The following is a 22,535-nucleotide window of genomic DNA, read 5'->3' on the forward strand; positions in this document are numbered from 1 at the left end:
TGACCCAGCACAAAAGTGAAGAAGAGGCTTTGGCCACCTCGTGTCTGAGTGCTTCGTGCAAGGATGGTGCAGCCACAGGAGCTGTGAGGGGTGCTAGCCTGCAGGTGCTGGCTCTCTGCAAATCAGGCTGTGCCAGCAGGTTTTGAGGTTGAGCAGGATAGGACACACACAGTTTCTACTTCTGTGAGCTGAAGGAACTTGCCCTCGCGTTGCGTGCTGAACACAAACCACGTTTCTCCTCAGGGTTCTTCTGCACATCGTGTCCAAGTGCCATGAAGAAGGTCTAGACCACTACTTGCGCTCCTTCATAAAGGTCAGTCACGACACACTGCTTCTCCAAACTCCCTGCTGGGAGCAGACACACCACTGACACTGTTGTTCTTGCCTCAGTATGTCTTTCGAGCTGAGAAGCCAAGTGTCAAACAGGCGAAGATGACCCATGAAATCCTGGTCCTTTCCATGGCCACGATCTTGAAGCAATCAGCAGATTTTCTAGCCATCAATAAGCTACTCAAGGTGAAGTATTGGTTGTACTTGGCTATCAAGGATGGAGGGGAGGAAAAGGGTGTCTGGTATAAAGCCCAACACTTACACTCATCTAAACCCACTGCCGGGACAAAGCTACTGGGGCAGCTCCTCACATCCACATCCTTGAGGTTCTCCCCTTACAACAGAGATGAATTCTTGCAGAGAACCTGGCTGTGTTTAGGGTCATGACAGGACACAGTAAAGGGCTGTTCACCTTGTCAGTTTTACCTATTTTCCTCAAACCATACATGAGGGTGACTCACAGGAGGCAGACTGAGTTTCTACTTCTGGGCCTTTGCAGGGCTTACACCCCAAGCTCTGCTGGCTCTTGGCAGGATGCACTGGGATGCAGAGGGGATGGATCTATTCCCACCCTAAGACTGGCAGGACATCTCTGGGTAGCAAAGGCACCCATGCCAAGCACAACTGTGCTAAAAAAATGCCATTTGAGAGTGTGAGCTCTCCCTCACAAATAGGTGCTTCTCCACACAGTCAGGAAATGTCAATCCTGCTGAGAAAAGTAATAGTATTCTTTGTTCATTCTAGTACTCGTGGTTTTTCTTTGAAGCACTGGCAAAGTCCATGGCAATGTACTTACTGGAAGAGAACAAAATCAAGGTAAAAATAAATTTGGTCAATGCTGCATTACAGAACTGTCACAAGCTATCTGACTCTCCTCCAAAAGTTTTTCTGAAAAGCTTTGTAACTCTTTATTTAAAAAAAAAAACCAACCATGCCAAGCTGAACATCTAACCTTTTTCCTTTTGCTTTACTTTTCCCTTTTTCCCCTTTTCACTCTCAATTGTAATTTAAAAATTCCAGACCTCCTTACGGCTTGTGCACCCTCCTTTTCTGTTACTACCTACTGCAGTTGCAGCCAGTGCTGTCTTTGGCCAGTGTTTTGTTAGCAAACAGCTAAAACAAATGCTAAAGAACTTGTGTCTGGACTCGGGCTGGCTTGCAGCACTGAGTTTGGGTGTGCTTTTGGTTTCAGCTGCCCAGAGGCCAGCGGTTCCCCGAGTCCTACCAGCACGCCCTGCACTCCCTGCTGCTTGCCATCATTCCTCACGTGACCATTCGCTATAACGAGATCCCCGAGGAGTCCAGGAATGTCAACTTTAGCTTGGCTAACTTCCTGAAGGTCAGCAGCTTCTTACCTTCTCCCAAGGTTTTTATCAGAAAAACAAAAAGACAGATAAAGAGAAATAAGGAGCAAGCAAACAAATATGCTTTTACTTTATCTCGTCTTCGGGGTTTTTTTCAGTTGTCAAAACTCTGGAGGAGACAAGCTTTCCTAGGAAAGTAACTTTCTCTTTCCGAGGAGCACTAACTCTACATGTTACCTCAGGTTTTCAGTCATGCCTAGCAGCTGTTTGGAACCTGAAATATGTATAATCTCATTTTAAATATTTCTATTGTCCACGGGAGACTTATGTGAGATCATCCAAATAGTTTCAGAGAAACAGGATCAAGTATGTTTTGGAAAGTCAGCAGCAGCTGGAGGATCAAATCGGGCTGCTGGCAGACAGTAGTACGGAGAAGATTTAGCATGATTACTTTAATTTTTAATCATTGCTCACATCTTGCTATTTTTTCTCCAGCGTTGTCTGACCTTTATGGACAGAGGATTTGTTTTTAACTTGATAAATGATTACGTTTCTGGATTCAGCCCAAAAGACCCTAAGGTAAGCAGTAGGTTTCTTGAAAGGTGGTTTGCAGTTGTACTTATCTACATTAGTCAAAGCTCTGTAGTAATTATTTTATACAACTCTTGGAGGCCTTTTAGACTCTGTTCCCGCAGAGTCTTTTGGAGGCAGAGACCTCTTTGTCTGGGCCAAGAGCCTGTATCCAGTTAAGTTTCCAAGTAATGTAAAGAGTTAGAAGTAAAGGAGAGATTGGTTAATAGTCTGGATGAAAAAGGAAAAGAAGTCCCAAGTGACAGCTGCATGCGCTGACACTTGGTGGGAACAACACAGAAATTTGCCATTTATTAGTGAGTTTTACCACATGCTCTTTAGATTCCCCAATTCTTGTGCAACAAGCACATTGAACTGGAAGCACATGGGTCAAACTGAAAACATAGTTTGTGTTTGTCTTTTTTTTATCCCAGCTGCTGGTTGAATACAAGTTTGAATTTCTTCAAACCATTTGCAATCACGAGCACTACATTCCTCTGAACTTGCCAATGACCTTTTCCAAACCCAAGCTGCAAAGGGTTCAAGGTATGTCCTTTTTCAAGAGACTGGCTAAAGAGCTATAATTTAGTAGTCTTGATGGCTTCTGACTACATGGACTTTGGTTTGGTGTCAAGGAAATGTATGTCCTCGTTAGCCTGATTTACATTAACCTCAGGACAAGATGCTTTTCTTTCAGGTTTACATAATTTTGCTCCACAATGGTATGCAGTCATTCTTTTCAGTGTTTCCTATATTTAAGTTTGCGTGGGACTAACAATTTCCGAAAGAAACTGCCCGTGTTTCAGTAAATACAGAAGTTGTGTAAGTGTAATCCTTTGTTCTCATGAGTGTCAGCATCCCCTGAGAAGTGGGTGTCTCATCAATGGGTGCTGTAGGGAATGGAAATATAGAACAGACTGAACTCACTGCTGCAATGCCAGCTCCCCTTGTGGCCACCAGAAGGTGACCTAGGTTACCTTCTCCTTTCAGTTTGAACAAGAGCACAGCAGGGCACAGCGTGTTTGAGCTTGTACTCAAACCTGGGCTGAAGGCAGCCAGCAGAGAGCTTGAGCCCATGCCAGTCCTTAGTACATTCCAAGGGCATAAGTGCTGTGCACCACCACATATCCACACTGCTTTTGCTGTCACACTGTGTCCCTTTTGGTCCTGAAACTGCTCAGCAGCTCAGATGGGGTTTAGAAGGGGCTGAGCTGAGAAACTGAGCAAGAGTGGGTGGCTGGAGCTGTGCCACCGATGGCAGTGTGGACATCAGTGGCCTCCCAAGAGTGCTGTGGAGATACCCTCATTCTCCCTGGGTCCCACTTTCTCATCTGTGCTAGATAAATACAGTAAACATTGCCAGGTTTGGATGCTAATAGCTTGGCCAATATAAGTACAGGAGAGGAGAGTGAGGTTTGGGATTCCCCCATGTGACAGCCCAGTGGTTTTATGATTGTATGATTTATTCTGATGGAGGAAAGGGGATGTTTGGTTGTGCCTCAGGGTGTAGCTGTACAAGTCCTAAAGTGGTTCCACACACATGCAGATGGCAGAAGCAACAGTAACTGTGAAGTATCCCTTATTTTGATTTATATATATATATATGTGTGTGTGTGTGTGTGCATGTGTGTGTGTGTGTGTGTGTGTGACCTCTCAGAGCTTTCTGAACCAGCTGCTAATGTCTTACACCAATTTGACTACTTGCCTGGCATCATTTAACAAAAAGTTTAGCTGGAAATGGCTGAGAAAAACACATCCATAGTGCCTCCCTGATGCTTTTTAGTGGCATGATAACATAGGGATGCTCTTTCTTGGTTAACATTCACCTTTGCATTTGAGATGGTTAAACTGAGAAGCTGTAAGGGCAGCTTGTCTTTCCTCCTGTGTTTATTGTGACTGAGATCTACCAGCTGAGATTTACACACAGCTCTTGCCAGTACAGCAGCCCTCCCACAGGTAGCTGAAGTGCCTTTGCAGTGGTGCCTGAGCTCTGCCTGCCATGGTAGAAGGATATAGTGATGCATCTCCATTGCAGGCTTGTCTGGTTTTATGGACAGACCTGTGGTTACAGGGGACTGTGGGCTCAGAGATGGAGAGGTACAAAGTGCACATCACCAAGGAGATACCCTGCTGGCATGCCTCACCTCTTTATCAACCTGTTTGGATGAAGAGAGGGGTCATGCCCAAACCCTTACTGCTCTGTTTCCGGGAAAAGAAGGAATAGCCCCCAGGGAGGTGGATAAAGAGGGTTTCTGCAGCTTCAGGCATGATGGCTTCAGGCTGCAGACAGGCATGATGGCAGAGCACATTCCAGCAACCACATCCCACTGAGTTGGAGAGTTGCATGTTGGAGCAGTTTCTCTGAAACATCTCAGCTAATTCTGCATTGGTGGTGTGTGTCCCTTCTGCTGTACCTGGGGGCATCAGCCAAAGCAAGCCCCAAGCTTGGCCTCACAGCCAGCAACTTGCAATTGGTTTTGCAATCCTGCAATAGGAAAAAACCCAAGGGATTGACAGAAACTGGGAGTTAAGCAATAGCCTTACAAATAATATTTAAACATGACATACAGTCCTGTTTCTCCAAGATTTAGAGCATTACTTGTTCCCGTTTATTTTTACCGTCTTTTTATTTGTCCCTTTTCTTTTTACACATGAATTAGATTTTTTTTCATTTGCTGTGGAACGGTTCACTTCAGTAGGTAGGTCCAACTGGAATGACCAAATCCTCTAATGTCAAATTAAATATACACCTTCGAATCAATTAGCTTGCATTCAACTAATGAAATAACCATATTGTGTGACAATTAAGCATTTGCTAACATGACTAACAATGAAAGCTAGATAATGTTCCAGATTGCTTTCTCTTTCCTCTGAATCACAGTTTCACAATTGAGTAAATGCTACTTATGAATCAATGAACCCAAAAATATTTTTTGCAGCCACGGAGCTGTTGTAACCCTTTGGCTGGAATTTTCAAGGCTATGTGTATGCACCCTGCCTTACCACAGAAAAACTTTCACACGTGTTTCCAAAAAAAGGGTCTGAGCTGAGCACAGCTCTAATTCGGTGTATGGGTTGTCTGACAGAGATAATGGTGTCAGGACGAGGTCATTCATAGCAGCCCAAGTGCACACGCACCCTGCACTGAAATCTCTGACTGTTGGTTCTCTGCTGCACTGTCCAGGCACATCCATGGAAGTGATGCCTTATCCTTGTAGCACCCACTCCTTTGATTACAGAATATAGCCTGACTCTATGTGAGATGCAGGGTACAAGTTAAGTTAACCAAGGTAATCAGATATTGAGCTGCCTTTCTCCTGGGAGTCAGCACATCTTGTAAGGAGCTGTGTTTAATATCTGCTGGTGGGAAGCTGAGGGAATCTCACAGAATCTCTCCAGACAAGCAGCTGCCTGGAGCTCTACCCCAGCTCCCCAGCCCATGCAGCTGTCCAGCTGTGCAGACTGATCGAGGATGCAGTACTGAGCACTTGGCACCTGCTCCTCGTTTGCATCCCTGTCCCAGCGGGAGTATTTGCCTTTGCTCTGCTCTCTAACATGGAGAGAAGGAATGCAGATTTCATGGTGGACGTGGAATGAGCTACAGAGCAGCACTCCAGGGCTGGATGTCCTAAACCCACCATCTCCACTGCCCATTCCCTTGGTGGAGGTTGGCACTCCTGCAGCGTGGGTAGTTTGGGGATTTACAGCATAACCACCAGTCGGGAGCAAAGCAGCCCCCAGGCACTAAGTTGTCCTGTCTTTCCCCATTTCATCCATCTCTGCTTTTACAAATTACTCACTGGAGAGGTAAGCTTTGCAAAGCATCACACTGCAGAAATCCTTCCTTCAGGTGCTGCTGAAACAGAGAGGGCTGCAATTAATAAACATCCTGAACTGGAAGATGCCAAATTATTTGCTATGACTTAGCTCAGTGGTGGAGAAAACTGTATATTCAGTTCAGGCATTATTGAAAGATCAGTGCACTGTAGGAAAGAGTGATGAACCCTTCTGGAGGACTATAGTAGTTTAAGTGACCTTTTTCTCAAAACATTTCCCTTAACCGTGTCCTTGCTGTTTCTTTCAGATGTAAATCTCGAGTACAGTTTAACTGACGAGTATTGCAGGCACCATTTCCTGGTGGGGATGCTTCTCAGAGAAGCCTCTGTTGCCTTGCAGGACAACTATGATATCAGATATACAGCCATCTCAGTCTTAAAAAATCTCTTGATCAAGCATGCCTTTGACAACAGATACCAGCACAAGGTCAGGCCTGTTTTGTTGTCTTTTTAACATAATGTTGTTGAACTTTGTGAAAAAAACCGCACACATCAGACTTTTAGATATTGCATGGCGCACTCATTACTTTTTAGGAAATTGTTGTAAATGACTGATAGTTATGGTAGAACAGTAATAGCTCTGAGAAACCATCTAGAAACAAAAATAATGCAGTCAGATAACTGCAGCCCCCTTATTCATCCTGAGTATTTAGGTAATAAAGCCCTAAGCCATTAAGGAACTTGAAAGTGTCATTAGCGAAGAGGTTGTTCAACAAAATTAGGCAACATCAATGATGTTCTGGTCTTGGGCTTAAATTCATATCCTGCGTTAATATGCTATAATCAGGAAACAGAACTGATCTCTGTTAGTAGTCAGCTGCATGTTTTCCTAATTAGTGACTCAGAGGAGAGGATCTCAGTTCTCATGAGACGCTGGATTTCCGCTGGGTAGCTGTCAGTGTTCTTCAGGCAGAGGCTCAGAGTGTGGTAATGCTCAAAGAGCCTGGAGATGGGCTTGTTTTATCTTGGTGCTGCTCCCTGCTGACACAAAGGCCCTCAAAAGTGCCCATCTACCTGTGCAGACACTACCTGTCCATGCTCTAGCCTGATAACATGCCCCTGTTTAGTGTTTAGGTCCTCAAATTGCTCCTAGGGTGCTGCATTACTGAGTTTTACTGGGGACATGGATAACTTCCTGGCATGAAGGGTGGGAGGAGTGGCCCGAATGGGCCCAGAGCCAGCTCCTCTTCCCTCCCTTCTCTGCCTGTTTGAAGGGATGAGTGGGAGGTGGGCTTGGTTTTCTCCGCAGTGAGGATCCGTGGTGGTTACACAGCCTGGAAACAAAACTGCAGCCCATGGCAGCTGGCAAGACTTGATATCTCAGGAGAGATTTGCCACCTCCCTGCCAAGGCTGGGTCAGAGGCAGACTGTTCCTGCACTTCTGGGTGCCTGGAACCCCTCACACTAACTCAGGAGCTGTTTGCCCTCTCAGTGTGCAGCACTCTCCCTGACTTCCCAGAAACTCCACCTGTCTCACAGTTGTCTCATGGGGTATTTGTACATGTATTGTGCTCCAGGCTATGTGACCAGGAAACTGTCTGGAGCCAGGGCAGGATGCTCAGCTGGTGTCCAGAGACACCAAAGCAAAAAATTACATCACAGGCTGAGTGTGGCAGGGTCTATTGGCACAGTCTCGCTCCAGCCAAGGAGACTCCATCTCTATCAATGGCCAAGGGGTTTTCTCATCTCATGAGTGTTTTCAAGATTTCTTTTATCTTTTGTTATACCGAATCACAAGAAAAAACTGGATTCTTTTATCATTCAAAATGTTCCATTCAATTTGCAAACCTTAAATTTCTTTCCTTTTTTTTTTCTTTGTAACTTTTCTGTCAAATCCAGAATAATAAATGTTTAACAAAAAATAATTGGATGTAAAAGAACCCTCCATTTAGAAAATGTCAACCAGACCATTTTTGACATGTATCACTTAATCCAAATTAATCTGTTCCTACAAACTGTTGTCACTAGAAGCATTTACTGTGGAGAATTCCCTACTGGAAGCAATAGCCAGCACCAGGCATGGGGCAAATGTTTCTGTTCCATTACTCCTAGGTGTTGTACTTAAAAATCAAGCCATGTAAGTCAAGTAGCAGTTAAAGAGTTAGGAAATCCGGGATTTAGTTTGTCACACATCCTGTATGACTGGAAATGTTATTTAACCTTCAAAATCCCCGAGTGCCCCAAGCTTGTTGCTAGAAGGATAAAACCTCCCTGGCAGCTCTAGAATTGGAGATGAGAAACCAAACCAACACATGTCCTCAAGACACCATATACAGTGTGTAAATACCCATATATATGTACATGTGCTTTGGCTCAAGAGTTTCCCTTTCTGAGTCCATTGGAAACCTGGGCTTTTACCTGTGTTTTTCTCCCTGTTTTCAGAACCAGCAGGCAAAAATTGCCCAGCTGTACCTGCCACTCTTTGGGGTGCTCCTGGAGAACCTCCAGCGCGTGGCCAGTCGTGAGGCACTTTATTCCTGTGCATCCGCCTCCAGTCCCGTGAGTAAAGCCCAGTGATGCCTCTTTGCCCTCTCTGTCTGTCCTGCTCTCCCCACACACCCCCTGTGCAACTTCACTGCCTAGTGCCAGGCTTAGCTTTAGAAATAAGTGTGTTTTTCCACTCCCCACAGGCCCGTAAGGTGCTTGTTTCTTTTAATTTGGCTTTTGTGTGACTTAGTTCTGTCTGCAGAACTGGGTACAAGGACTCTCCCTTTTTTACCATGTTTAACATGTTTCTGTACAGTATGTGTAGTGCCCTGAGATGCCGTAAATCCCTCCAAGTGCAACAAGTTGACACAGGACTCAGCCTTGGACTCCAGCAACTGTTATGGGGAGTTGCCTCAGAGTTGTGTGTGGTTCCCAGGTGGCCTTAGCCTTGCAGACTAGACTTCCCTCCTTGTTTGAGGCAAAAGAAAAACAAATAAGACATTTGAGAAAAACAATTCAAAATTTCAACTCAAAAGATGAAAAACAAAGGAGAAAATGCTGCTGTGACTTTAATATCTTCTGCTATTCTTTCTACTCCTGAAGTTTTTGTTTCTTTGTTATGGAAGTAAGGATATAGATTTTTGTTTTCTACTGTGTTGTTTTTAAAAACTGCTCTAATTTGCCTTTTTGTATTGCATTATTCTCTTCTGTAAGAGAATAGGTGTAACCTTCTATTCGTCACAAAAACCATATATTGCTTTACAGGCATCCAGGGATGAATTCATATGCAGTTTTGCATCCCCCTCAAATAGATCCAGCCTCATTGCAGACAAAGATCCAGGTAAATTTAATTTTTCTAAATTTTAGCACTCCCATTTATTTTTAACACAACTGTTATCAGCCTGAAAAACCCAAACCCCGTTACCCCAAACCCGAAACAGTCATCTCCTGAAAGACCTCACAGAGTCTGCCTGCATTTCCATGGATGTGGTGTCACCCCAACTGTCCTTTCCAGATTTGTCCTTTTGCAGCTTTTGACCTGGGGCTTTGCCAAGCCCCATCAGTGCTGTCTGAATTGTGTCCTCCACTCTCTGTCTGTGCTGCACTGACGAGTGCTGGGGCAAAGGGCTTAATTGTGGGGTCTGGGTTTTTTTTTTCAGCCTGCGGAGCAGCCCTTCCAAATGGCCATGCAATAAAGCGAGAGGACTCAAAAGGATCCCTGAACTCGGAGGGGGCAACCAGTTCCCCGGAGCAGAGTGAAACTGTAATGTATCAGGAGCTGGAAATAACAGCGCTCACTACAGCAGTCTGCGGGATGTGTTAAATAAGGGGGAGGGAAAAGGAGTTCCCTGTGTTAATGGTCTCCAAAGCCAGTTTAGAGATCTCTCTGTTTGGAAACAAACAGATTGATGTTTACCAGAGGAGGTCAGAGTCACTGGTCTGGTATGCTCTCCCTCTTCGAACATCCCTGAGCCAAAAATAGAACTGTTGACAAATTACTTGTTAAAGATGAAAGGCAAAATCTGTGTGGAAAATCTCTGCTCCCATGGTGCATTTATCCATACTCAGACATTCTCCCTGTGTGTGGATGGGTCTGAGCCTGGCCAGAGTCCAGTGTCTGGTGCCGGGAACTGGTTTCCATGCATGTCTGGGAAACGAAGCACTGTGATGTGAGATTGCCAGTGACCACTGACTTAAGATGAGCTGTTTGATGAAAAACCAGCACAGACCAATAACCACAGGCCCAAACTTGCAGAAGGTGACTGCAGTCACTCCACAAAAAGCTCTGACCCCACTATTTGGACAGGGTGTACTTTCTTCTTGGCAGATTGCACACATGGAAATCAGGTATTTGTGCAATCCAGCCCCTGGTTTTCCTCAAGGCACTTTCCAAATGCCTGGGTTGGCGTGAATCATTGATCCATCTTCAAAAAGTTTGGCCCTTGCAAGGCAAAGATTATCTGGGCTCCTGGCTGTGTCCTGACATGCTTAGCAGAGGTGGGGCCTTGCAAGCTCTCCTTCATAAATCACAGAGCTGCAAGACCAAGTATAGCCAAATGCTTGACTATGAAACTGTTCAGCAAAGCCCTGAGCATGTGCTTCAGTGTTGCTGGTGGTGCTGAGTGTTGCAGAAAGCAATATCACTTGCAGCTCAGCTCTTCCCCCACGGCCAGACATCCTCCTTGTGCCCTTGAAGGTACACTTTTCAGAGTTGTTGAAAAATGGCTTTCTGTTAGGGAATGCAATATCCACAAAACCACATAAAAGCAATGTCACGTGGAGGGGCACAGCTTCAGTGCTGCTCTACAGAGGCAGACAGGTTGCTCTGTGCCTGTTGCCCTGGAGTGGATTGCGTGCTGACTTCGTAGTTTGGCACGGTCAATAGCAAAGCTCTGGCTATAGCACGCATCTCCAACTCTAAAATGATTGTTTATTTCTGCTTTATTATGACTCACATCCACAGCTTTTCCCAGAATAAACAGCAAATGAGATCTGTGGATCACTCTCCAAACATGTGACGCACAGTTTTAGGATAAGTGTCCTGCTTAGGGCTTAATTGTATCCATTTGTTGGAGGATATGGGTAGGGCAAGCACAGAGAATGCAAAATAAAATTGGTATAACCTTAAAAGTCATGTTTCCCACCACACAGTGCCCAAGACTTTCCCACATAAATTGATTCACCAACAGGATTTCATTTATTTTGCCTAAATAGGAGTAGTATTTTGCCTAAGTAGGAGAAAATCAGAATACTTCCAAAAATCAGGGGGGAGAAAAAAAAGTCTTAAGCTGATATTTCCTCCTTTTTTTAATAACTGACTTTTTGTTTTGAAGTGTATGCCTTTAACAAAAAGTTAGATTCTTGCTTTAAACTGTGATAGCCAAAGAACTCTTTTGTTACAAGAACTGTCTTTAAAAACGTCTGGGAGTTTAGATGCTGCAGAGAGCAGGGGTAGTGAAATCAGACTGTTGTGTGTTTTGCCAGATAAGACCTGATTCCCTGCCCAGACATTTGTTTTTCTGGGCAGAGAAGCGTTCAGTCGTGTGTCCGGGATTTCCAGGTGGGATGGGCAGCAACCCCAAAGGATGAGCTGTCTCCAAAACATGGTGCTGTGGGGGGCTCAAGTTGGGGGGCAGGGGGGATGGCAGCACATCTGGTGTGTGTCGGGTTCGCTGTGCCCACGCTGCCCAGCGTCTGGCCCCACACTCTGCTTGGGCACAGCCCAGGGACCCAAGGCCGTGGTCCTCCATGTCACATCTGTGTCCCAACAGGCCCGCAGAAGTTCCATGAGGAGCAGTGTGTCACACTGCAGCCGGCTGGACCAGTTTGAGATCCGGACGCTTCTGATGTGCTACCTCTACATTGTGAAGATGATCTCTGAAGGTTGGTGACTCCTGCTCACTGGGGGCAGCCAGAAGCACAAGGGACCATCACTGGCAGTTTTGGTCTATAAGGTCCCTCTTTGAGATTTTTAAATCTCAGTGCACTGCTTTTCTTTTTCTTTCAGATACTCTTTTAACTTATTGGAACAAATTCTCCCCCCAGGAGCTGATCAATGTCCTTGTGCTTCTGGAGTGAGTATCATGAGGTGGCTATTCAAACACTGCACCTTCATGTGGTTGGTACTGGCTAAGGAGGAGACCACAGTGCACTCACTGCCCTGTGCAACACTAGGGGTGCCTGTCCAGTTGTAATGAAATGCTCTTCCTCTCTCTGAGGAGAAACAAGTGTATATCGAGGGAGCACAGTGAAGTGGCAGTGCCCTGTTATGGCACTGGGCTATGTCCCACCATGTGTGAATGAGCAGGGCTCACAGCACAGCCTCCACATTGCAGTGGGTTTGGTGGAACAGATGGGTGAGAAGATAGGGCTGTGCCACAGGGTTTGGAAGCCATGGGTGTGAGGTCAAGTGACTTGTAAATACAGACCCAAACCCTCGTGCACAGAGGAGTGTGTCTGCAGGCCAGGACAATGTTCTGGATCGTTCCTGATCTGCAGGATCTCTAACAGATACATATTTCGCTTTCTTCCTAGGGTGTGTTTATTTCACTTCAGATACGTGGGCAAGAGGAATATTGCCAGGTACTGCCTTCCTCCATCAGGTGCCAGGGTGTGGGAGCTGTCTCGGTGCTCCCTGCCACAACTGAGGCAGGAAGGGCACATGCACACCCACGCTGGGCAAACCCCAGCTGGCAGGAAGCCCGTGGGGCTGGGGCTCTGCTCAGCACTGTGCTGTGAGCAGGGGCCCTGCATCTCAGCACCCTGCCCCTTCCCTCCCCTCCAGCTCCTGCATGCGATCCCCAGGCCCAGGCGAGCGCAGGTTGGCAGTGTCCCCCCCAGCTGGCTGCAGGTGAGACACGAGTCACAGCTCCCTCCCTGCTTCCCGAGCAGCAGCACTGCTCTTGCAGTAGCTCTAGGGCCGTCTGGAGCAGGCGAGATCATCCTAGCCTGGTCAGTCCCACTGGGATTGTCCAGGATAAACCAGATCAGTGTGTTGGAGGGAGGAGGTCTCCGTTCTGGTGCCTCACGTAATCCTATAGCGGTGTGGCCGCTGCTGCTGGTCCAAACCCGCAGTGTTTGCTTCCCCTTGCAGGGTGCACGATGCCTGGTTATCCAAGCACACGGCAGCAGATAGGAAATCCCAGACGATGCCAGCGCTCCGCAGCAGAGCCGGGGTGCGGCTCCAGCATCTGGGCAGCTTGGAAACTTCCTTCACACTCAACCACAGTACGTACAGCAGGGTGGGGTGGGTCTGTGGAGTGTTAGCCTGATGAAAACTCCATGCAACCATTTTCCACTTGCTGCTTGTTGCTTCAGGATACTCAAGCTCTATGGGGTTACAGTGGTCACCACTTCTCCCTGCAACATTCCTAATTGGGTGGGGGTGACGTTTAAGCCAATCCCCTAAAAATCACTGCTGGGACTTAGGACTTGTGTGACTTTTTCCTCTTGCCTGTCTTGGCTCAGCTTCTTGGCTGAGTGTGTGCGCAGGCAACACTTTGGTTTGGGTAGTGAGCAGGGCAGGCAGGAGAGCTGCCCTGCACAGACCTGTGCTGGAATCTGCTCTCAGCCGTTCCATGTGGGTGAATTTTGTCCCATTGAAGCACTTTGCCATTTCCCCTTCTTGGAGGCAACTTGGACAGCTCATTGTCTTGTCTGGCTGTAAAGACAGTGATATTAAGGGGTAATACTGATACTGGTTTTCTCTCTTGGCATCAGGCTGAGGCAGCTTCTCTGAATGGAGCTGGCAAATTCAGCATCTTGCTATTCTTGCTTTATCTCCCAACCCAGTGAAGTGCAAGGGGAGAACCTTGTCTATATCTGCATTTAGATCTTGTGGGAGTTGGAGTGTTGAACACTGTTTCCTCCTGATTTTCTCTTTGCCCACAGATGCAGGCACCTCAGAAGCAGATATTGTGCACCAGGCATTACTGGAGGGCAATATTGCCACTGAAGTGTGCCTGACAGTCCTGGACACCATCTCTTTTTTCACTCAGAGTTTCAAGGTCAGCACTGAAATCAAAAATGTTGTAGAAAAGTGTGCTGTATTTCTGTTTTTGTGTGGATTTTGGTGATCTGTTCTTCTAGAGTGGAAGAATATGGAAGGCTTTGCAAAAGCAAATAATTTGCAGCTTGTTTATTTTTCAAAACTCTGAGTGTTTCATAGGGTCTTAGAGTAATTATGCCCTTGTGCAATCTTGCTGTTTCTTCAAAACTGCAAGATGTTATACCATGACTGTAAACATTACAAAAATAGAATAAGAGGAAATGTACATCATGTAGAAAGGAGGACTAGAGGAAAGGGAAATGAAGGTTCAGCATTTTTAGAATGGTCACTCTTTTCTGCCATGAATTCCTAGAAGCCAGTCCCAAATGTCTTTGAATCCCTGCACCTTAATGTCACTGGGGCTGAGGCATTCCTGCTGTGGTTACCAGTGCAGACAGGACCAGTACCACCATATGAATCATCCTTCATATGATGATTCCTGCTCCTGGCAGTCACTGCCATCTACAAAAACCAAAGCCTCTGAGGTGAAGAAAACCCCAGAGTGGCAGCAAAATACTGAACTACTGTTCCAGAAGTGCTCTTCCCGAAATGTAGTTGGAGGAATCCTGTGTGTAGCAATGTGTCTGCATAATGTCACAAGAGCAACTCTGGATTTCAGAGCAAGCATGATAAAGATTTCCTTTTTAGATGAATTGAACAACATGAAGAGTAAGTGCTTCATAGCCTCTGCTTCTGTTGCAGAGCCAAAAAGCCATCCTGGTCTATACGTTAAATTACTCCTTAGAAGTTTGGTAGCAGCAAAAGGATTTCAATGATGCAAGGGTTAAAACTTGCTTGACTTTCTCAGTTGCCTCTTTTTGAATATGGCTGAACTGCAAAACAATGTGATTTTCAAACCACAGGACAGACTGGATTCCCTTCCGCTTTAATGGGCTTCTGCTTCACTTTTATGGTCACAGGGTGTTCCTGCACAGAAGTGGGCTCTGTGCTGCTCTTGCTGCCAGAGCAAATGAGCTCAGTTTAGAAGTCTGTATCCTAAACTTACCCTGTGACAAGGTGTGTACAAAGTGTCAAAAGACAAGTAGCTCCATTTTACCGTATCTCCAGATGATGCAAACTGGCAAAATTTGCAGGGAACAAGGGAAGTGTACTGGTTTCCTACAGCTATGAATCTACCCAGTGAAAAGATGTGATAGTCTTTTCTGTTCTCTCTCTCTCTCTTTTGGGCTGCAAATGAAACAATTTTCAAGGCAAATAAAAAGAAATGGAAAAAACCAGTGTGATAGTTATGTTGTTAACAGCATGTTTTATTTAAAATAACTAGACAATCAGTGAAAGTTGTACAGGTTATTGACTTAGGTTTTGGAATTAGTGATGCAGAAGTGATGAAATATTTTTGTTTTATTCTCTGCTATAAAAGTAACCTCTGACTAACTACTGTAGGTTTGTAGTGATTGTCACATTTTATTGGTTGTGCTTTTACTGAAGGCTCTGTTCCTTATCTGGCTTAAGAATTGATGTGATTAATTATGCAAAATTATCTCTGTTATTTCCAGCTTCAGGCACAACATTTCTATGAAGTAACTTCTCTCATTGCTTTACAGACCCAGCTTTTAAGCAATGATGGCCACAATCCACTTATGAAGAAGGTTTTTGATATTCATCTGGCTTTTCTCAAAAATGGGCAGTCAGAAGCAGCTCTTAAGCATGTGTTTGCCTCTCTGAGAGCTTTCATTAGCAAGGTATGTAATACATGACAATAAGGGTGTAGGAGAACTTATAGGTATGGCAGAAAAGGCCAGTATGCTTAAACTCCTAATATTTTGGAGAAATGTTTTAGAAAACCAGTTAACCTGGGCTGTTTTTTAAGTCAGTGAAGTCCTCCAGTTATTTATTATTTGGTGGATATTGGGAAGCAAAAGGAGAAATCATGAGGAGTTCTCTTGGTCACAAAGATTAGCCTCTGTTCAACCAAAAGCTGGTGCTTGAGTCTTTGCCCCAAACTAACTATGCTGACAGTGCTATTGCTTGAATAATACTTGCTCTGACAGGCAGCTCCTCACCCACTGGATTTGAAAGAAGGTAGTACTTGCTGAACCTCTTTCCGTGCTTTTCTGAGCCCTGGTAGGCAGTGAAGCTGTTTAATCCCCCACGCTCAAGCAGTGACAAAGCCACAGCAAACTATGAAAGAGCAGTGACTGAGGCTATGAAAAAAGCAGTGAGTGATGACATTTCCCTTTGTGCTTGTCAAAACCTGCACCTCTCATAAGTACATCTTCAAGACCCAATGTACCTGTGAATGCCATTCCTTCCAAGCTGCACGGTTATCATGAATGCAGAGTTAATTAAAACCTCTCAAATCCCGTGGACACAACACTTCATTAATGAGGAAAATCCATGTGGTGGGAGATTGCAGCCAGGCAGAGCACAGTATGTGAGTGATAAGCAGCAAATGGTAACTTCCAAAGGAGCTCTTGCACTAGGTGCTGAGCAAAGTCTGATTAAATAAAGAGGCTGCTAAACTGTTTTTCAGAGGTGGAAAAAGTCTGTGCTATGTAGGTTTTACTATAACCCCACAGCAAAGCTGAGAGCTAGTATGAGTCTAGGGCTGAATATTGGCTTGTGCTAAGCAAATATGTGAGAAGCAGAAATGCAGAAGTCTTGCTGGCTCCCTGTCTGGCTCCAGACATTGTGATCTTCTGCAAGGTGTTTTTCCATGGGGTTTCTTAAAGCCTGCTAGTTGGCAACTGGCAGTGGCAGGAATTGCTTAGTTTTTCTGCAGGGTCCAGTGCATGTTTACTGCTCTACCTTTCTGTTGAGTTTTCTGTGTGCCTGTGATCTGTGTAGCCTCGAGGTCCATCCTGATGCAGATGTGCACACACCCCACCTTTCCTCTTAATAGCCAAAAGTTTGTTTAGCCAGAAATATTTTTTTCTGTGCCTGTAGCAAATAAGAGACATTCCTTGCCTTCTCGGCGCATTTTCTGGGAGTTTTTTTAAAATGTGAAGCCAAACCTGCACACCTGCTCAGTTTGATCTCACTGTCATCCTTCAAAGCCTGGAGCCCCTCAGGGGTTCCACACTTGCTTTCCAAAATACTGATGACAGCAAGGCAGGCTGTGTGCTTGGCTACTGCAAGGATGGGCAGTGGGATTGTTTTCTTGGATTTATGCCAGCCTGAATGCATGCTCAATTTGGCATCATGGGTCTTTAAAGATATGAAAGATTGATTTCAGCTAATTTCTCACATTTCCCCTATAACAGGACACGGGTTGCTTCTGTAAGAGCAAGATATGAGCCCAGCAGATAGTATCTATAAGGAAGTGTTTTCTTTGCCAACTCCATAACCACACAAGTCCCAAACTTCCTTCTAAGTCCTCTCAAGGGTTCTTTTAAGGGCTAAAGTGGGGGGGAGTGTGGGTCGTCACTGCACTTCGTGACAAGTGCAATGATAGAAAGTGTTCCTGCAAGTTTGTTTTGAAGTACGAATGCTGCTTTGTAACTCCAAGAAAATCAAAAGTGAGTTGTGCCTTTGACAGGGTTAGAAAGGACAATTTGTCATTTTTATGGCCTTCTATGGTAGCTATAATTACAATGAAGAAAATCCCCCTCTTATCTGGGGTCACAGCAAATGGTTATTGGAGGGAAAAAACCTTCTGAGATTTATTCCACATCCCAAAATCTGTCTTAGAAATAGCTTTCTTTCTGCATTACATCTGGTTACTGGATAGGGAAAAGACCTTAAAAAAAATAATAAAAGAAGAGATGTTGCAAGAAAGCAAAGAACAAAAGCATTCTATAATTGTTTGCATCTTTAGTTTTGGTTTTAAAATGAATCCCACTTGCATGCATGTGTGCTGGGAATACAGGAAGAAAGCTGACTGTTTTACCAGCTGGGAAGAACCAACAAAACTAGACCATTCTGGTTTCATACTCTAGGTTTTCTTAACAACTGATTCCTTCTGTTCAGAGCATCACTTACAGATAAATATATAAATACATGCTTGGGAATGGTTTTAAATTAAAGGTTATAAAGGAAAACATGCCCAGAGGAGGGATCTGCCTTAAAGAGCAGCTCAGACACGTGGATGTGAATCATGGAAACCCCATGTCTTGCCTGCCACTGTGGCTGTCCTGCCCTCACATCCCTTTTGTGCTGAGACTTCTCTGGGAGCTGGTTGCTGTGTTGACTCCTGCTCTGGTCCATCATATTAGGGCTGGATCAGAAATGGGCTCCTCCAGTGTTCACAGTCATCACACATGGGCCATTTCATGCTCTTCCCAGTGTGTTCTCTGGCCACAGGGAGCACCTGGTCAAATGTCCAGCAGGGATACACCCATGGGTCTGCTGCCCTGAACCTGGCACCAGGAGCCACTGCTGTGGCCAGCTGTGGACTAAACCCAGTGCTGAGCATGACCCTATCTCGCTGTGGGGGAAGGACTGCATTACAATGAGCAGCAGTTCCTTAGGAGCTCCTTTTCTGAATGCACACAAGATCCTCGTGGCCCTGCCTTACTATGATATTTATTTGCCTCTTTTCTTTCTCCTGTTTTTCTTCTGAATATGTTTTTGGCTAGAGGCAGTGAACATCCAAGTATTTCATGTCTTCATTCTGTTTTTTAACCTCTGTGTGTCTGTGTGATCCCAACAGTAGTCTTGCCAGCCACAGTTCCTAGATTCCTGTTTTGAGACCAGTATGGCCACCAGTATGCCATGATGGTGGCCATGGCAGTACCCTACAAGCTTTCCTGGAACATATATACTAATGCAAGGAGTAGAGGGCCACAGTAACAGCTCCAGGCTCTAACTGGAGGATGTGAGTGAATACTCTGACAGTATTTACTGTCATCTCCCATGGGCAGGAGGTAGTGGGGCAGATAGAAGTGCCCCATGAGCACCACTGGGTCTTGAACAAACTGAACACGTCACTCCTCTGAACAGGGAAAACCACAGTTGCCTCTTTGTGCCAGGAGATTCCTTGGGGCTCATTGCCAGCTGCAGCAGGAAGGAGCAGAGTGCAGAAGGAGCAGAGTGTTGCTGTGCAATGCCCAAACAGCCTCCACTGCCTTGAGGAAGTGCTGGCGTCACCCCTCTCCAGCAGGTCCCTGCAGAGGCGGCTGCGTGCCAGCACAAAGCCCTTCCTTGTTCTGCTTCCCTGTGCCCAGACCACTGTGGCTGGGGTGGAAGGAAGCTGAGTGTGGTGCTCCCTCCCCTCCAGCCACCACTCATGACTGCAGCCAGTGGGACACGCACTGGCATCCCCAGCTCCAGGAGCCCTGGAGGCTGCTGCCCACTGACCCACTGCATCCATCTGCTTTCCAGACATGGCTGAGCTTGCCCCCACAGCTGTGCTCAGCAGCAGGAGTTCGGTGAGGGCACAGATGTGCCACCAGGGTCTTCCCCATCTGCTTCCCTTCCCTCTGCTGCAGGTCTCCTTACCCTGCTGCTGACCGAGGGAGCTCACACTGTGGTTTGGCTTGGTCCTGCTGCTTCCTAGGGCAGGCTCCTTCTGGGGGGCCAGGGCAGGTCACTGTATTTTAGGCTCTCAGGGACAAGCCAGTCTCTTGTTTGCATTCTTGAGGGTGCACAGGCATGATTTTAGACTTTTCTGGGGGGTGGAAGTAGCTGTGCAAACATTGCACATCATGCTTCCCGGAGAGGTTGGACTCCTGGGTGGGTTCTGATGGATTTTCTGATGTTCCATACAGCAGCCTGTGGTGGGAATGTCCATGGGACCTCTCCTCTCTGCCCCACTACTGGTGTTTATGGCTTTTGTAAGAACATAACACTTGTATCCAATTTGGTGAGCATTTTCCAAAAGCCCAAATATTATCAGCAGGTGGGTTAGATGGATGTATGCAAACACATCCCCAAGAAGTCTGACAGCGAAGTTCACATTGCTCTAGGAAACGTAGTTAAAAACAGGCCTCAAATTCATTCCCACAAATACTTTCAGACTCAGAATACTGGCAGAAGTTTTACTGAGACTGACCAGGCTCAGTGTGTTGTCCTGTGTTCCTCCCCATCTGAGCCCTGCGGGTGCCATTTAGTGGTGTATTTTCTAATATTTGCATGTTTCTTGTGAAGTTTCCCTCAGCATTTTTCAAGGGAAGGGTGAACATGTGCGCTGCCCTCTGCTATGAGATCCTGAAGTGTTGCACTTCCAAGGTGTCCTCCACAAGGAATGAAGCCTCCGCTCTTCTGTATCTCCTGATGAGAAATAATTTTGAGTTCACCAAAAGGAGAACATTCCTGAGAACACATCTTCAGGTCAGTGACTTGAGAAAAGCTAGAGAGCAGCATGCCTCAGATTTAATGAATAGATATAGCAATTGTCACCTCATGTCTGCAGAGGATCTTGCTGTTGCCATATGGACAAAAATCCCCTTTCCAGTGACTGGCCCAGGCAGCTTTGGGTAAAATATACTGCAGTGAAGTACTCCAAGCTGTTGAATTTTTAGAGTCTCAGACAGAAGACACATCTCTGCCCCAGAGGCTGACTGGGATGAGGCGGAAAGGACAGCTGCCTTTGAAGCAGGAAAAGGGATTTCTCTGGAGCTGCTTTTTTGACATCAGTACTTTTTGAAGCAAATTTAGATAACCTAGTGGGACAGATGAATACCCTCCAGATTGTAATGAATCACAGAAGAAGGTAGCTAACATACAAACAGAAGTTCATATTACAATTGTTGGATAGTTCTGTTCAGCAAAGCAGTTTGGACCTCTGGGGAGTATTTGTCCTTGGGAGACCTGCCAGCAAAGGCACACCATCTGCTTAGCAATGCTTACATTGTGGGAAGGATGTGATGTTTTCCTATGAACATTTTATTAACTTTGACAATGAAACTCGTTAGGGCTCATTTAAATAAAGCCCCTGCTCTGTCCCAACAGATCATAATTGCAGTGAGCCAGTTGATAGCAGATGTGGCACTTAGCGGTGGGACAAGATTTCAGGACTCTTTGCTCATCATTAACAACTTTGCAAACAGCGACAGGCCTATGAAGGTGAGTTGAAGGTGTTACATCCCATCTTGTGCTATCAGCAAGGCTGGGGACAGACTCCAGGAAGCCATGATTAAGGGTAGGGCTAATGGTTGGAACTGTGATTTAGAGGCTCATAACGGGCTGCATTTGCTCAGTGAACTGAAGTGTTATGCCAACAGCAGCAGGGCCAGCTGCTCAGGCAGGTCATGCTCCGTCCGTGAGGCCTCACGCCAAGGGGAGGGAGCTCAGGTTGTACTTTGCAGTGTGCTGCTTGCAAGGGTGTCCAAAGAGCTTTCCAGGAACTTCCAGCTTTGAGAAAAATGACAAGGGAGGGTCTTATACTTCTGTTGCCTGAAGGTCATAATTAGCAGGAATTAATTTTAATTAACTGAGTGTCGGTAACGTTAAGAAAGCACTCTTATGGACATTGCTAGTTGTATTTATTTAGAAAATTATTGTCTGTCTTTGCACTAAGATTAGTAGTTTTTACCCAACCCACTGAGCAATTGCAGCTTCCTTCATTGCACACAGAGTAGCTGCCCAGGTAGGATAGAGGAAAATGGGAAGTGTCTTTACAGTTCCGTGACTATCCTATGACCTAAAGGCAGAATGGTGTTTGACTGTGATATAAAAAATTTGTAGTTAGGATATTCCTGGTAAAAATCTCAGTTCTTTTCTGTGCACAGATGTTGATAAGGGGTTCACTGAGCCATACTTTGCTGCTCATAATTTACATCATGAGATGATCATTATACCCAGTTTATGTTTAAGTGCAAGGGTCATTTCAACACACTGGAGAGGGTGCTATGCACAGCCACAGCAACAGCTAGGGAGCAGGAGCCTAAGGAAAGGGAATGTAAACCAGGCTCATTATGGAGGAGAGAAAGCTGAAGGGGCACCTAACTGCTGCTTTCCACAGCAGGCAGGTTATAGAGACAAGGTCAAGCTCTTCTCAGAGGTGTGGAGTGCAGGACAAGAAAAAATGTGCATGTCGCTGCAAGGACAATTCCAACTTTACCTAAAGTTATTTCCTAAGCACAGCCCTGGAGCAGGGCTCAGAAAGAAAGTGGCATTTCTGTTGTAGGAGATTATGAAACCTGGCCAGGCAAGCCTTGCTTTTACTCAGTGATGGCCCTGCTCTGAGCACGGAACCAGATCCGAGCCTGTGTTTCTTTCTCTATTGCATTCCTGTGGTGGGGAGCTCTACGGATGCTGTCAGTGCTTTAGGAATTGAAGAGTGACCACATCAGAGCCTAACAAGCCAGATGTTGAATAACATGACAAATACTGGAGGCATGGTTTGTGGTCCCATCCAGGGACATTTGCATGCATGGAGCATTTCTGTATTGCTCCCAAGCCAGTTCCTCCAGGATGCCAAAGTACCAGACTCACTGTATTATGGGAACAGCCAACCTGGTATCCTGCACATGACCTGGAGAGACTGGCCATGTGTGTACCACGAATGAAATGCCTCTAATTGTGTATGAAACACTGTACACTGTATGCAGCGTGAGCTCTAAAAGGAACAGTTAATTAGTCTTATCTCCCATGTTCTCAGTGGTTTCAGATTGGCAG

The 22,535-nt window shown here is 45.7% G+C and overlaps 1 protein-coding gene across 7 annotated transcripts in view; it reads left to right on the forward strand.

Moving 5' to 3' along the window:
- Positions 1-22,535, forward strand: part of DOCK11 (dedicator of cytokinesis 11) — an 81,135-nt gene that overhangs the window by 42,983 nt on the left and 15,617 nt on the right. For 4 of the 7 annotated variants that reach the window (XM_032701996.1, XM_032701989.1, XM_032701992.1 and 1 more), the window contains exons 25-44: positions 244-313; positions 391-516; positions 1,075-1,146; positions 1,523-1,669; positions 2,130-2,213; positions 2,639-2,750; positions 4,865-4,903; positions 6,289-6,467; positions 8,423-8,539; positions 9,233-9,308; positions 9,628-9,731; positions 11,740-11,851; positions 11,976-12,042; positions 12,503-12,550; positions 12,753-12,818; positions 13,062-13,195; positions 13,859-13,974; positions 15,581-15,718; positions 20,064-20,246; positions 20,868-20,981. In XM_032701996.1, coding sequence (XP_032557887.1) covers positions 244-313; positions 391-516; positions 1,075-1,146; positions 1,523-1,669; positions 2,130-2,213; positions 2,639-2,750; positions 4,865-4,903; positions 6,289-6,467; positions 8,423-8,539; positions 9,233-9,308; positions 9,628-9,731; positions 11,740-11,851; positions 11,976-12,042; positions 12,503-12,550; positions 12,753-12,818; positions 13,062-13,195; positions 13,859-13,974; positions 15,581-15,718; positions 20,064-20,246; positions 20,868-20,981 — 2,104 coding nt within the window. The remainder of the gene's footprint in view (positions 1-243; positions 314-390; positions 517-1,074; positions 1,147-1,522; positions 1,670-2,129; positions 2,214-2,638; positions 2,751-4,864; positions 4,904-6,288; positions 6,468-8,422; positions 8,540-9,232; positions 9,309-9,627; positions 9,732-11,739; positions 11,852-11,975; positions 12,043-12,502; positions 12,551-12,752; positions 12,819-13,061; positions 13,196-13,858; positions 13,975-15,580; positions 15,719-20,063; positions 20,247-20,867; positions 20,982-22,535) is intronic. The other 3 variants (XM_032701994.1, XM_032701993.1, XM_032701995.1) reach the window with 3 other exon arrangements.

The sequence above is a fragment of the Chiroxiphia lanceolata genome, chromosome 14 (assembly GCF_009829145.1).
Source record: "Chiroxiphia lanceolata isolate bChiLan1 chromosome 14, bChiLan1.pri, whole genome shotgun sequence".
NCBI lineage: Eukaryota > Metazoa > Chordata > Aves > Passeriformes > Pipridae > Chiroxiphia > Chiroxiphia lanceolata.